Source organism: Pocillopora damicornis, chromosome 7 (genome assembly GCF_964200805.1).
Source record: "Pocillopora damicornis chromosome 7, jaPocDami1.2, whole genome shotgun sequence".
Lineage (NCBI taxonomy): Eukaryota > Metazoa > Cnidaria > Anthozoa > Scleractinia > Pocilloporidae > Pocillopora > Pocillopora damicornis.
In genome coordinates this window covers 16635927-16651926 of record NC_142676.1, presented here as the reverse complement: position 1 = coordinate 16651926, position 16000 = coordinate 16635927, and the positions used below count along the sequence as shown (strand labels likewise).

General features: G+C 38.4%; 1 protein-coding gene and 1 long non-coding RNA gene across 2 annotated transcripts; one reads left to right on the top strand and one right to left on the bottom strand.

Moving 5' to 3' along the window:
• Positions 1-1476: 1476 nt before the first annotated feature.
• Positions 1477-6968, bottom strand: LOC113685381 (uncharacterized). Its single transcript, XM_027202889.2, has 4 exons — positions 6195-6968; positions 4100-4149; positions 3164-3685; positions 1477-2845 (listed from the first exon to the last, which is right to left on the bottom strand). The coding sequence occupies exons 1-4, from the start codon at positions 6580-6582 to the stop codon at positions 2657-2659; spliced, it is 1149 nt and encodes a 382-aa protein (XP_027058690.2). The 5' UTR covers positions 6583-6968; the 3' UTR covers positions 1477-2656.
• A 465-nt stretch (positions 6969-7433) lies between these two features.
• Positions 7434-11114, top strand: LOC149042858 (uncharacterized). Its single transcript, XR_016188356.1, has 2 exons — positions 7434-7492; positions 9644-11114. It is a non-coding gene; the product is annotated as an uncharacterized LOC149042858 (long non-coding RNA).
• The last annotated feature ends 4886 nt before the right edge of the window (positions 11115-16000 follow it).

Here is a 16000-nt window from a genome sequence, read left to right as displayed (position 1 = left end):
AACGTTTCGACACTCCTGTCTAGTGCCTTCATCAGGGGTGATCTAAACGCTACAACAAGAGGTCTTTTAATATGATCACTAATTAGCAGCCTTTTTTCTGACGAGGTGTAACTAAGGCGTCAGGAAGCAAGCCGCCATCGTCACGATTTAAAGGAGCGTGGGCGGAGTTAATATGCCAAGCCTCCAGACAAAGGCGCTGGTGGTAACGCCGATTAGTGGTGATAATTTTAGAATTATCCCACCCAATTGTATGGTTGGTTAGGCATGTGTGCTCCGACAAAGCTGAATTTTCCTTTTTGCAAAATAAAACCGCTTTTTGATGCTCTTTCAAACGTGTACCAAACTGACGTTTGGTCTGTCCGATGTATTCGTTGTCACAGTCAACGTTGTTCTTTCGTGACAGGATCCTTAGGTTAGGCGGAAATATGCTCCAAAGTCTGAAAAGGTTTTTGAGCAACTTAAACGTTGTGGCTATTCAAAATTCTCTTGATGGGTTCCCTGAACACCCTGAACAGACTGCTGAATGTAAGGAATAACAGCAAAACCAGTCGCTGGTTCCCTTTCATGAAGAGAGTTATTAGTTGTAACTGGTTTTTGGCAGTTACGGAGAAAGGTTTTTGTATAGCCATTTGCCTTTAGGACATTAGGAACATATTTCCTCTCCTCAGCCTTCGAATCGAGTGAAGATGGTGGACAGCCAGCTGGCTCCTGAGTAAAGTTTTGGCTACAGACTTTTTATGGCAAATAGGGTGGTGAGAATCGGAAGCGAGGTATTTATCGGTGTGGGTAGGTTTACGGTAGGCAATTGTCTCTAAATTACCCCGAACCCCTCAGGACATATTTAAATCAAGAAAGGGCAACTGTGAGCGAGATCAACATTGTCTCTTTTGTTAATTCTCCGCGATCAAGCGTTTACACACGTGCAAACGTCTTCATGACTCGGTGGCGTACTTTCGGGCTTTCAGAACCAGCCAAGTTGTCTCATAATAGTTACAAACAACCAACCACACAATCCACTACGTCACGCGTATGGTGCTTTAAAATTGTCTAACTTTTTGATAAAAACAGAAGGGTAAACCAACTGTAGGATACCCGTACTTAAAAAAGCGTTGTGTTCGAAAAGTCTCGTGTTTTCCCTTAATTTTCCTTCTTTCCTTTAGCTTTTTTGCTGTACAGCAGTTGTGTCTTCTGTTTTCCTTTTTTTGTAGTTTTGAGTGGGAAACTAGCGCACTGCCGCCTACTATTGACCCCCTCGCGCGTGCTTTACGTTTGACCGCTGTGTTGTCTTAGAGTAAAGAATATAACATCCTAACCTTTACGTTTATACGTTTTGGATTCCGTAATTGATAATTGTGAATTATGATGATAAATAAATTGCAACAAGGGGTAATTGCATACTCACGAGTACCACACTTTATGACGTAAAATGCCAGCGTTTGCTTTGAGATACCAATAGACAATTAAAAAGGCTTGTTATGAATCATACTGTCTAAGTACAGGTGTTTTTAATCCATACACAAGTTTAAATATTAAATCAATCTCTAATTAAGTTGAGATTCGACGCGAGTAGTGCAAGAATTGGTAATTATGGAAATGTAATAGTCTCCAGTCACTAAGGACTCGTGTAGAACTATAAAAATCATTCACGATTATAATTCAGTTGATGAACTGTGTACGTGGAGATGTAATATTAACGGCTATCTTACCAAGATGATGTTATTATATAAGACTGCTATATAAGACTGTTGTTGGCATTGGTATATCAAAGCGTGTTATGATTTTTCAAACTTTTTCTGTAAGGATCAATCATTGCCAAAATCTCATAAACGTATTGTCAAATTATTCTATACTGATGCGAAAGAAAGAAAGCGATGAGTATAATGGTTAACATGCAAGCAATCAGTTAAAATCTTCTCTTCTTGCCCGTAGAAAGATGGCACTTGTAATATGAAATTTCCAATCCGGCGATCTGGACGGTGAAATATAATAAAGTCTAATTATCTACATCTGTCTTAATTTTGTTAGTTCATACTCAATGCAAATAATTCTGGCGAACTCAAGGGACCTTTTTTTCTTCCATTGCGTTTATGACCCTCTCTGACAAGTCAATTACTTTTTTTTCTCAGATATAGAGGCTATAAAAATAACCAAGCTCTAGCAAATGAAATCCAAATCAGTACATGGTGATTAAGTTTTCACAGGGGAGGAAATCAATCGAGAGGACAGAGTTTATCTTACTGTGAAGTAAAATTTTAAAATTATAACTTTTTTTCGCTGGTCTCATTTTACCAATATTTTCTCACACACTGCTGAAGAAGAGAGCCGCGCACATTTTCGATAACAAGCTATTCACAAGGGTTTTCTATTATGCTACTGTTAAGAACCTTGTATGACCTGATTCCTTGGAATATATCATCTCCCTTAAAAATGAAGCTGAAACCTCTGGGACAGAGTCACGGATATAATTCAACTACTGCTCTGGATGATGCTCGATCAAATGAAAGATCCTCTGTTACACTACATAGGGGTTGCTCTAAATGAAATCTTTAACTTACTGATTTCAAATCTGGGGTATGAAAGTGCCTTTTTAAAACAGTTGGTCCTCTATTTTATAGAACGAACGCTGTTTGACTGTGCTGGTTAAGAATGTAGTTTCTTAACTATTGATTGGACAGATCCAGTAGTGAATAATACACTGCATGTTTGCGCCAAGAAACAGTTGTGATTTTCCTTTACAGTGACAATTGTACACAATGGTTCCTGTTGTGGGGTCAATTCTTGCATCACCAAAGACGTACTCTGCAGCATTGTGCGTTGAACAAGTAGCTGCAACAATCTTCATCCCCTGACACAAAAAAAAATTAGAAAATAAGTACGTTTCGTCCTGAACAAAGAAATAATAGTTTAGTTTGTACTAAAAATTTACTGATTTAAGTTCAAGATTCGGTACGAAACTCAAATCTAGAATTTCAGTAAGAATGCTCGTACAAATTCAGGGATCAGCTTTACAGTCTTCAAAATAATTGACTTTGATTACCTACAGTATTTTTAAAAACATGCTGAAGAATGGAAAATTAAGTAATGTGTAAACATAATATTCAATTATATCCTTAAAAAAATGAATGCAGCTGTTAAAACGCTTATTTCAAATTCTATCTCATACCGGGTGTTCATCTTCTCGCAGAATAACTTTTGAATTAGCTGAATTCCCGGCTGTCTGGGCGACTTCTATCTTATTCCTGTACTGACAGAGGCTCATATTTCCAGGCCCAGGAATTCCCTGTGGACCAGGAGGACCCGGTGGCCCGGCGATACCTCCTCCTCCAGTTTGTGTCGCGTTGACACCGGGAGGGCCTCTGGGGCCTTCCAAACCTGTTGGCCCAGGTAAACCTTGAGAGCCGTTAAAGCCCATGGGTCCCATTGGCCCTTGAGGACCTGGTGGGCCCTGTTTGCCGTTAACACCTGGAGGTCCAATTGGTCCTTGAGTCCCATTATAACCCCTAGGCCCTGGAGCACCCACTGGGCCAGGGGCACCAATCCCTGGTGGTCCTCGGGGCCCTTGTACTCCAGTATCGCCTTTTCCGCCTTGCGGGCCAGGCTCTCCTGGAGGTCCGGGTGGTCCAGGGGGACCGGGAGGTCCGGGTGGCCCGGCTTCCGGGGGCTTTTCTGTTCCGGTGTTATCCTCCTAAAGGAAATTACAACACCCATGTTTTGATCTTGTTACTATTTTTCTTTTGATCAGTTTGTTAAAATTTAGTAGGTCGCCAATTTGACCTTTTCATGAAGGATCGCACGCAACAAATAGATCGATTATTCCTAATACTCTTCTTTGCACAGGTAAGTTGCAAGAGAGGATAAGGACACCGTTATGCCAATAGGATAAATTCCATAATTTTTTTTTCAGTTTTTAACATTCCATTTGGACATGACCTTCCTCAGACTGTCGACTTAGAATTTTCAAGTCTTGGCTTGTTCTAAGTCTTAAGGACACGTTTTATTTTCCAGCATAACTATCCATTAATGATAAAACAAACAAATAAGTAAACACACTTTCAACGTGATGAATGAAAAAAATGACTTTGAGTCAAAGATATCTTACCTCGTTGGTGGTTTTTCGGTTGTTGCCTCTGCCTCTTAATTTTTCTGGACCTTGAAATTAAAAGAAGGAACCAGGTAAAATCTTAGACAGGGTTCAACAGATTACGTTTATTCATGAATGGAAAGGAGATGTACCTTGCTAGATTTATGGGGCGCAACAGGACTAATTTTACGGTCTTCCCTTTTTATTTTTTTGTAACAATGGACTTGGCGTTTCACGCCCTTTTTAGTGTCCTTGTATCGTAAATTCGCAAGTCTCCGTTGTCTTGAGCTTTCAAATAAAGTGCGGGCCGGCTTTTTTCAAACTTATTTCATATTATGGTCAATACTACAATCGAGGTCAATCAACTAAAGTCTCCGTGAACAAGTGAGTTATAATTTTCACTTCTTTCTTCAAAGAAGGCTCTACTTACTAGATTTTTGTAGAGAGACACGAATTCTCCTCTTTTGCAATGTAGTGGTCAGCGGTTTTAAAGCAGTGAATAAGCTTATACGCATTAAGTGACAACCTTGGCGCGCCATCATAGTGAAATTTAACCTTCTATTAATTACTAATTGTCTTACAAAATGAATTTCTGACCTCCTTTTGGAAAAGGATGTTTTGACCAGCTTTACTGATTTTATTTTGTCAAAGGAAGTTTTAACTTTTTTAATCAGTAGTATTCCATTTTTTTTGGTTTTAAACTACTTGAAACAAAAGTGGCGATTCTTCAAATGCCAAGATCAACTCAGATCCCATGCAAAGCGTATTTTTTTTAATGACTTTTTGTTTGGCGAGAGGACGATTCATGTCTTCTCACAGGCAATATCTAGAATAAAATAAGCCCAGAAAAGTGTGCGAAGCTTGCTCAATTTCACCTATTTTCAAAAGTAAAAGATTAGTTTTGTCTGACGATACAGAGAACGGTCTGATAAATTTTGGGTTTTTTCTGTCACATCTGGTTTCATTCTAGAGATTTTGTGTTTTGTTTAGTCGTCATTGTCTTACTTAAATTTCAAACATTAGAAAATTTAGTAGCCGGCCATAGGAAACCGAGGGTGTTATGTGTTCAAGGACAGGGCTGTTTTTAAGATTACACTTTGTATGTTTGCATAAGTTGTGTTTTTTGGTTGTTACGTCAAGAGTTAACATCTCTGCATTGGGCTGAATTTTCGAAAAACTATCCTAGATGAAAAGCTGAATAACAGAGGGAAAGTGTACTTACTCTGCAATCTAGAGGTTACGAAATGCCGGACCATTAAGCCGTGTAAGATGAAGCCCCTAATAAGTGGTTCATTTTACTCGAAATTGAAGAAAGAAAGGAATAAAAAAGTGAGAATTCGAAGAACCGTGAGCGTGTGATACTAAAAAACCTTCTACTGTTGGGCACAATTATTTTAAATCAAGATTGTATGTCTGACACAAGTAGTCTTTTTTTTACTTTGAAGTTGACCGAGTTGACCGAGGTTGGGCTTTTTTTCACAACACGTAGGTTGAAAAAATAAAACTAAGTTGATCGAGCTTTAATATCATTTAAAGCTGAAACTTTGAGAATGAATTGTTAGTTGTAAAAATCGATTGTGCGCAATTTCCGCGATAGTAACCTTAAAGAAGACCTCCGTTTATTTCGAGTAAAATAAAAACCCGCAAATGATTGAGAGGAAAATTTGATTTAGTGGTTGATAAGTCTGTTATTACAGGTTTATCGCTCTTAAACTTAATGAAACAATCAATTTGGTTGAGAAAATTGGTGAGGCCGGGGATAATCTATCGCCACTGGAACACTGCCATGACTACCGAAATGTAAAGAGATTTGATATTTTCAGTAACGAGCTTTGACCAGAAGAAAACAAAACTAACAATTTTACTTATTAGCTTGCACAGCATGAGGAACAAGATAAATTATTCGGGAACAATGGAAGTACACTGCCGTGTGTTAAGTAGCTCAGGAATTGCGTGCGCCGCCCATGGAAGTGTTTGGATAAAAAACAATATTGTCTTTTAACAACTCAAGGGCTTAATTATTTTTTTTCATGATAGCGTCTGTGCACAGGCCTAAAAGGATAACTAAATGTTAACTACACAAAGATTTCCTAAGCTAATTTATAATTCTTACCACTAAACTCCTTGGCACTGTCTTTTTGGCAAGTGCAACCTTTCTCTTCTCTTCTGGTGAGCGCAACTGTTAAGAAGAGATTGGCGACGGAAAGGATTAGGGCTGCAGCAATTAGAATTCGCATCATGTTTGACTCGCTCAAAAACCTTCGTCGCTTTCGGGGAAGTATTGATGCAATACTTCCATGATGCTCTTCTGACGCTCCGGCCTCTGCCCATGGGGATTTTGTTTCGTCCACTCCAAACGTTAATTGTGAATAGGGTATCTGTTCCTCATTTGTCTCAGTCAAGGTAGGGAACACTTGATTCCCGTTACTTAATTTGGCATGAAACTTCTCTCCAATAGATGACCTCTTCGTTGTCTGCTCTTTCAAACTTTGAGAAGACATGTTCTGGTTGCGCGGCTAGGATCCAAATCTTTGTGCCTTTGCAACGTTTCCTAACGTGATTGTCAGTTCGAATGCGACCTCAGTGATATTGAAGAATTTCTTTCAAGTTAGACGTGAGTCAACAAGTAGCGAAGGGATTTCATTCACTGTGATGTTAAAAACAGTTGATTGGCTATCACCTGTCCTTTCCTGTTGGCGCGGTATCTTTTTCAGAATGATCTTCTCGCCACTCAAGCGGTGTCTGCTTTGCCTTTCTCTCAAGCTTTCCTTGCCTTATATAAGAAAAATATGTGGTTGGTAAACAAACGCCAACTCAAATCGTGTTACTTCTATTGTTCTTGACCGCAACCATATGACCGCAATCAGTTTAACTTGTTTGATTACGTGATTATCGTGTACATGTCAATTTATTTAAGTACTGACGAATGTTATTGGATCTGGGAACATTTAACCTAGGTCACGAAAAAAATTGCACGAACCAGAAAAATTCCAGTGCACATAACAAAACACTAGAATGCAGAACTAACCAAAAAACTAAATAAAAGAGAAGTAAACAAGCGAAATAATGAGACCATTCTTCAAACAATCTTTTTATCCATTGGTAAGCAGTTTCAGTTACAGCGTGTCTCTAAAAAATAAATAAACGAGAAGTAAACAAGCGATTTAATGAGACTAGTCCTCAGACAATTTTTTTTATCCATTGGTGAGAAGTTTTTAGTTACAGCGTGTCTCCGCGGGAATTCATACAGTTGCTTAGCCGTATGAAGTCCAATTCAGTGAGAGGAAGAATACGTTTTGGTCTTGAAAAAACTAAAACACGTGTAAGATGAATTTTTTATTTTGTTTCATAGGAAGACTCGACCTAATTACTCAACAGAGAGATAGCAGGAGAGCCATCCAGAAACAAAAGGTATCATAACAAGGCGGTAAATTTGCACAGTCAAAAGTGTGCTTCGCCTTCCCTCACTGCGCACGCTTAAGGTTATTCAGGAAAAGGCGTAGAATAGGGAGTTTCATTTACATAAGATTTAGATCTAGGGTAAAGCGTTGAAGAGTTTACAAAGCATTTTTCTGTGCTTTTTTTTAAGCTCTTGGGAAGTTTCTCAGAGCGCTCAAAAATCGTAAGCCGCTCACGGCTACGCCTTTATAAACTCTTACGCCGTTTTCAGGTTCACCAAACTTTCCACGTGCATCATGGGTTGGCGCGCGTTCATTGCTTATGAACAAATTGTTAGCTCGTGAAATTGTATGGTTTTAATTTAAATTAATCCTAAATCTTTGCAAAATTCCCCGATTGTGGGAGAAGATCCATGCGCGCTGGTTCAACAATCTTGAACTGTGTACTTGCGCTCAAATCTGACGTAATTCTTCACTAATCAACACTACACGTTCTGTTATGCGCGCGACTTATCAGCTTTGAGGTTTAAAAAAAAGCTGCATGATTAGCTGATGAAGTCCATACCCCTGTGCATAATTCCAGTATGGGAAACAAATTTTGCTCGCATTCCAGAACGACGCGCGGATCTTTTTGACAGTCATTGTCGTGAAAAGTTTGCACGTGCTCATAAGAAAGTTTTCTGTTTCGGTATTTAGTAGTTGATTAAGTAAGCTATTATTTCTTGTCGCTAACATCGATTTGTGGAATGTCAAAGGAAGTATTAACCAGCATCGTGTGATCGAGCCTTCACAAATTAAACAATGATATATGTAATCAAATAGTCGCTAGTAAAACTGCATGCGTAGATTAACACTATGATTGTCGAGCAAGCCGATGTAACAGGAAATTAGTAGCCACGAATCATTGAAGAATGTGTAAAACAAAACTGGAACTTTGTCAAGTTAGCTTAAATTATCTTACCACTCCGGACTTACGTATCTGGGTGTGTGTATCCGTAGTTAATAAAACATAGCATTTTTTTAACTCAAAAAAGATGGGAGTGAGTTAGGTCGTAAAACAGAACGTGTAAGTTGTATTATGAAGTATAGAGTCCAAGTCTGTACAACCAGCGTGTGCAGAGTTTCCTCCTAAAGTAGTGAGAAATTCTGCGAAAGTCATGTTGCTAACTATTTGCAGTCACTGCCCTTGTAATATCCGATTAAATACAACAATATTTTCGAGGCTAATTTTTTTTCCAATCATTAGTAGTTAGTTGGCTGTCAATTTTCTACAGTCCCTTTTTACACTCTGTTAACGACGACTAATATCCCCTCCGCCCCCCCCCCCCCCCCAACACCATTTCTAACTCTTCACAAGAGAATACCAACTGCTCTTCACCGTGAGTTAAAAAGACTTCGTAAACGAGAAAGATTGCTGTTTATCAACGTTAGCTGCTGTCAAGAGCAACATTAGCTATTACGAGGGTCAGTTATTCGTAAACGATTTTCGCTTTTTATATATAACATATAAACGTTCACATTCAACAGCCTACTGTTCGTTTCATCATGGAAATCGAGAAAGATAAAACCATTCCTTTTCTCGACACATCAGTTATAAGGGCCTCAGACGTTCTTTTCACCACTACTGTCTACAGAAAGTCAATCCACACTAACCAGTACCTAGCCCTTGATTTATATCATCCTCAGTCAGTGGAACGTGGTATTGTTAAATGTCTATACAACCTAGCCAAACACCTCAAAACGAAACCGTCAGTTATCTCCGGGGAAAAGAAACACTTGTCATCAGTGTTAGTTTCGAAACACTTAGTTAATACACACTTTATTATCGTTTTTGTTCCGGTTCATTTCTATCATTAAAGTCTTTAATGATTATTACACAATAAGTTTGTAATATCCGATTAATTCCACGTGTAAAGATTCTATTTCAGTCGTCGCCACTAAATCATCGCTGCTAGATAATCGCTACAAGCTATTTGCTACCGTTAGGAGTTAGACCAAAGTAAATCTTTATTTCTTTAACATTCAAGTTGTTTACCTTTTGTATGTATTATTGGTGTAGTTCTTGTATTCAGTTTTCCGTGCGATCGCTTCATTTTTAGTAAGGTTAATGTTATATTTCGCAACGCATTTTTCTTAGTTTAGTTTCTGTTACATTTTCTTTTAGTTGGAACCAAACACACACTACCTCAACCGCTACTTCCATCAAGCAAAATTACATCTTAGCGCTATCATCTAAAATTAATAAAGATCACTGCGTGCGTTCGAATTGTCCGTTCAGTCACTTGGGTAATCTTCTGAGGTGACAATCAGCATTTATTTCTGATGGTTATCCTTCTTCGTTTGTGCAAAATCTCGCATAGAAAACAAGAGTAACAGCCTACAAAGAAGCTGCGTAGGAATTTAAATCTACTGCTGTTCTCCCTTACATAAAGGGTGTTTTCAAACAGTAAAGGTTCTTCGCCGCTGCCTACAACATCAAGGCATACGGACCGTTTTCAAGTCTGACACAACGCTTAGGTCTCACTTAGTGCGACCTAAAGACGCTCTAGAACCAACACCCCATTGATGTGGACCTGTGAGGGAACACCATCTAACCACCGGAATAATAACGAGGATCGAACAACCAACGTGCTACAACTGAATAGCGACATGTAAACAATCGACCTGATCACCTGATGAAGACTAGCAGTATTGCAGTCGAAACGTCGCTATCAACATCCAAAGACAAACGAATAAAGTTCATCTCCTATCTTACACCACGATGAACAACAACGACATATTTTATTACCATTTGAGAAGTTCTCAAATTGAAAAGATCCTGATCATTTCTTCGTAGATTGACTCAATGAACAGTTAGATGCAACAAATGAAATCCTGTAAGCTGTGTTTGTCTAAAGCTTTGCACATCCGCTGGTTAGCTGCTTCATTATCCGCAATGATCAAAGCGTAAAGCTACCGAGATTTCATTTGTCTTTTGAAAATAATCCTAAGGTTTTTTAGCGGTAAAAACCTCATATAATTCAGCATTTTATTCAGTGGTGGTAACTTCGTTCAACAGACTATCCCTATGTTGCCAGCACGTTTCATTGATTTGGTAAAGTATTTTGTTGGTGGTTCTGCTTTGCCAAAGTTTTCTGGGCTTATCTCAATTCCAACTGCCAAATTCGTTGAGAAATGTTTGTATATACGGAGACATAATATCATGATAAATAGAGAAAAGGCATGCAGTTGGTATAAGTAGTACAAGTTTCTAAGGGTTACTCCTTTTGTGGTACTTTTGAACGTTTTCGCTTTTTTGATCTTTTAGGCCGTGGGTGTGACTGTAAAGAAATGAGAAAAAAGGGCCTATCGAAACAAGCTAAGGCAAGGTGCGCGATAACATTGCAGAAGGAGACACTCCTTTCCGCTCTGATCATTATTAAATCTAACTAATCGACTTAATATATTGTTTTCCACCGTTAAACTAATTTCCACAAGAATCCTAAAAACCTATCGAATGAAGATTCGAAGCATATCGCTTCGCTACAGCAAATGAATTTGTTATCAACATCGGCTTAAGATCAACTCGCGTACTTTACCTATTCAAATAATGTTACACTTGTTCTCTGTGATTAAATACCAGCTTAGAGATGTAATTATCACATGAACGTATAAATGCTAAACGGAACCGACCCGACTTCATTCTGTTTGATATCAAGGCTAACAGTTATTGGGAATTCTCTGCCGCTGTAATCCTTTTGTAATTTACCTTGTTTTTTGTAATCGTCCCTTGGTTTCGCCAATCAGGAAGCTTTTTAGCGTTGATACAATCCCATTTCCTTTCGAAAGGAAAAACGTACTTTCGCAAGTTGTTTCTGAAATCGCCTCGTGGTTAAGTCACTTTTTGCTGTCAATTCACACCGCCTTCGAAACTCCACTGATGCCAAAATCAAACGAACGCCCACCCTTTTGCATCCATGTATCGGCGAATTGTCTACTCTTTAAACTCTAAGGTTTTTTTTCCTTTTTTATCAAGAGAACACACAAGGAAATATCTTTAAACCCGAGTCACACCCACGCGTGAATGATCATTAAAAGATCACGATCCGCTGTGTAAGAGAGTGCTTTCCCGCCATCGTTTCTTTCTTTAGGCGCGAAATTCCATCATCATTTCATGGCGAATTTGATTATGATGATGTAGATTATGGGGACATGTATAGCAACCGCGCTTTGTACATCATTAAGCTATCAGAAGCTGTTTTAGATTACGTCGTCTTTCAACACGCGTATGAAACTATTCCTTACTTTTTTAAACGTTTGAATTTATACTCTCTGCCGGCGGTGGAATCATAACGATGGTTTATGGAACTATTTGCTCACTCTACAATTTTTCTTTGAAAATGAGACATAAATGTTTTGCACAATGGTTTAAAAAAAAAAAAAAATTAAGGCTGCAAAATGATTTAACTCACGAGATTTGTTCCTCCTATTTTGCCTGAATTTTTATTAAGCTTGCCTCTCACCATAGAAGTGTCCCAACCCTTATCGTTGCGACTAGGTGACGAAATGGAATTTTTATGGCGAGGTTATCTCCTTATGGACTAAGTGCTCTGATCCAACAAGAGATGTTTTTTTGTCTAATTTTGTTTACATTTTAAGATAATTGGAATCGATCAGTTTCCTAATCAAATTAAAGTAAACAAAATTGTTTGCATTAGAGTAAGGAGTCATAGAGATATCCACTCGAGTTTTGCTCAACTTGACCACTGCACCATGTTTTCCATCTTAAGACATGTCCTTAGTTGTATAAAATAGCATTTGATAAATCGCAATATCCATAACTTTAATTATTACATAGCTCGTTTGTTTTTTTTATTTAAACTGAAGTGTTTTTCGTTAGCGAGAATTACTTTAATACTAACTATATGTGGGCGAAAGTCGATGCCTTATTTGTTTACGCTGGATGACGCAGCGGATACATACATGCTTCACTTTATTGGCGGAGAGCTTGTCAGTTAAATCCGTAAAGGCAGGAAGTAAGGGCAGGAAATGGAAAGTGATTAAAAATTTCGAAATTAAGAACAAAAAAATTGATATTAAATATGGTAAACGATATTAATATTCCAATCCATGTGGTAACAAAGCGGTGAATCAAGTCGGAGAGCAATAACGCCTTGATGAAACTTCAGTTGATACAATAGAAAATGCATCCAAGCGAAGCTAAGACAAGGAAAATATTTACCGTTTGGGCCGAAGATACCTAGCAACTTCAGTTCAAGATTCTTGCGCAGCCAATTCTTGGAAAAGCTGATGAAAGAATGAACTCTGACGCTCAAACAAACTTCTTAAGTAAGCGACTACTTCGAGGTTAACGATTCAAAGTTCTCTGGAAGGATCTGGGATAATGTTTTTTTCATGTAAACGTATTTTATTTGACTGAAACTTCCGCATTTCAGAGCTCAGATGATGAGCATCATTACGTCTCTCCCTCGTGCAACTTTTTTTTACACTTGAACCAGATCTTTTATTTTAATACCGAGAGCAGACTACCGCGACAACACGCGTTTATTTACCCAGTGAGTTTCACCTCCCGCACGATGGAAGCTCCTGATCCAGTCAAACGCGCAATACAGACTTGACTGAAACAAGAAACCAGTCTCCAATCTCCTGAGCAAAGCCATTTGCTGAAGGCCGCAGTAGATAAATAGAAATTTACTCCAACGAGGCGCTGTTCTGTCTCCATTACGCTTTATGTCTCGAGTTGTCAAACCGATGATTAAAAGATTCTATCGCGTCTTACTTTCCTCCAACGTTTGCAATATCCAGTTCGGTGTTCATCAGAGTTATAACACAAATTCACCTTCTGAGGAAAGGAATGCGGTATAGATCAGACCTATGTCAGTTTTAACTTAATTTGCTGATGCATTCTTTACGAGCAATTTTCGCCCCAATTTAATTGACATCGGTGTAATGACTTTGGGTTTTGCCCAAACTTAAGACTCTTGTCCAATGGTTGGGAGTTTTCTGAAAAATTATAACTGATTGCAAGTGTAAACATTACTGCGAAGATCGCTTTCATATTCATGATTGCGGGTGTGTAATGTAATCAGATAAAACATTCTCGCTTAAAATTCCGGATTTAAATTTCCGAAAAAGCACCTCCATGATAAAACCGGAACTAAAAGGGTTCTGGCAATCACATTATCCCAGATAGATAACAAAAATCTGAAATATCTACTCTTTCGCAATTTTAAGGGATTAGCCGGGAAGCCCTGGGAAAGAAGTTGTAAGTGTTGTGTTCTTGGGAAAGACACCTTGATGACTATGACTCACTCACTATAACGCGGTGGTGATGGCCGGGTTATAAGGGCGGGGAACTGTGGATCAGTAAGGTTTGGGTTTGACTACTGGTTGAGTCATAATGTTTCGTGCCTGTGGAAGACGTTTTCCTTTCACAGTGCCACCTTAAATTATGAGACAGTTCGTTGTATTAAATTTATTGTATGAATTATGTCTCCACAGCCTTAGGCTGGTTCTCCTGACAACCGAGACGGAGTCGGAATTGTAGACGGATTCGTAAGAGCGTTTCTGACCTAATCTCGTACTCAGATCCTACCGTGTAACTGTAACTGAACTTGGAGCTTGCAACTGCTCGGCCGTGGAAGTCTGGGTACGTGGAAGTCTGGCTTAACCGTGGATGGGTAGGAGACTTCTTTCCGACCTGGCCCCGGTTGTTCGAAGGTTGGATAGCGCTATCTACTGGATAAAACTCTATCCGGTGGATAACGCTATACGTTTTTTTATCACTTATCCGCTGGATAGCGATTTATCCGTTGGATAGCGTTATCCGCCTTTTATACAACTGGGTCCCGGTGAATATTGAAAGCGGAGTTGCAAGCAGAGTCAAAAGCTCGGAAGAAAAAAAAAATCAGAACGGTCAATTTTTTTAACGACTCTGATTATGACCCTTCCAAAATTGGACACTTTATTTTAGCTGTCATAAAACTAGTTGACTGAACTATCTAAAAACTACCTTTCGACTAGCTATTTCCTAGCCAGGTCCCTTGTGCAATCACTGAATCCTAATTCCTATCTCAAAGCTAGCTTATCACTATCCAATAACTGGTTATTTGGAACCATGCGGGTAGCTCTATTTAAATTTTATCCGAAAAATAAGTTTGTGAAATAACTATTGCAGTGAGTATTAAGATAGGCATTAGATTAGGTTAAACAAGCATTTGATACTCTAATAAGTGAGTTTTCAGCTGGATATGAAATAGAGATTAGGTATTTGCAGCAACATTAATTAGATATAAGACAGAGATAAACTAGAAATTAGATAATATAGATCAAAATAATAAGAAACTATTCTCCTGTAGACAGCAATTAACTAGAATCAAAATAGCATTGAGCTCGAAATCAGATAGCTGAGAACTAGTTAAGAATCAGGTGGGATTATCAGCTAGCAGGAAGATAGTGTAAAACTAGGAATGAGATAGAGGAAAAGTAGCAAGGCGATAAAACAAACTCAGTGTAATGTAGATAGCTGGTTGATATGGAACTTGAGCCTTACGCCTAACTGATAAGACCTAACAAGGCTAAAATAGCTGTCCATGCATGGCTGCCAATGCTCGGTAGATTTAGGAGGTTATGCCTGCCATCACTTTGCTATAGTACCCTTCATGAGGCTTGCAGACACATTAAATGTGAGATATTCACATCACGCACAGCCACATCCCAGAGGTATCACAAATTTAAACTGCACAATAACTAGTCGTTCGTTTAAAACAGTTTTATTTTATTTTCAAATAAGTCAAGTCTGCAATGAGTGTAATTAGAAAGCAAAGAGAGATTTTGACAAATACACATGTCAATAATTATTTGGAATGTTACTCATAAGTGGTGTCACTCAGTTGCTAGATTTTGCATACTTAATTGATCAGTCTGCATGGCAGCCCTTCTCTCTTTTCTTCTTTGCCTTTGCTCTGACGTAGCAAGGAAATAAAATACACTTAAATTTGGCATCTTTTTGTGCCGCACGCAACCTGCCTATTTCTTCCCACTGTGAAAGGAAAACAATTACAATTTTAATATGACTACATGATGCAAATGATGGATGAAAAATTTGATGACAAACACTACAGATGCACATTGACTAGGTAATTAAAAAAGCAACATTGGAGCAGGCCAAAGGGGGAGGGTGTTTTCTTATTTGCCTTTAGTTTTGTCAGTTGCTGTTATTATTGGCTATAAGTTAGAGGCATATCTATATAAAATATTTACCTTCCTATTAAGTACCTCTTCTTTGGGTACTTTCCCATACCTCACGATATCCTTATCCTAATTATACATCTCTCCTGGATTTGGAGTTAATTCTTTTGCCACTGTCAAATTAAAAAAAAAAAACATAGACAAAATTATTATTATAATTTTTCTTAAAATCAGGTGTCATCTTAACAGCAAATAATATCTGTCAACTACTGTAACTTTTGATTTATTTTGACGCATCAATGTCCAAAAAATGAATACAGATGTACTTGGA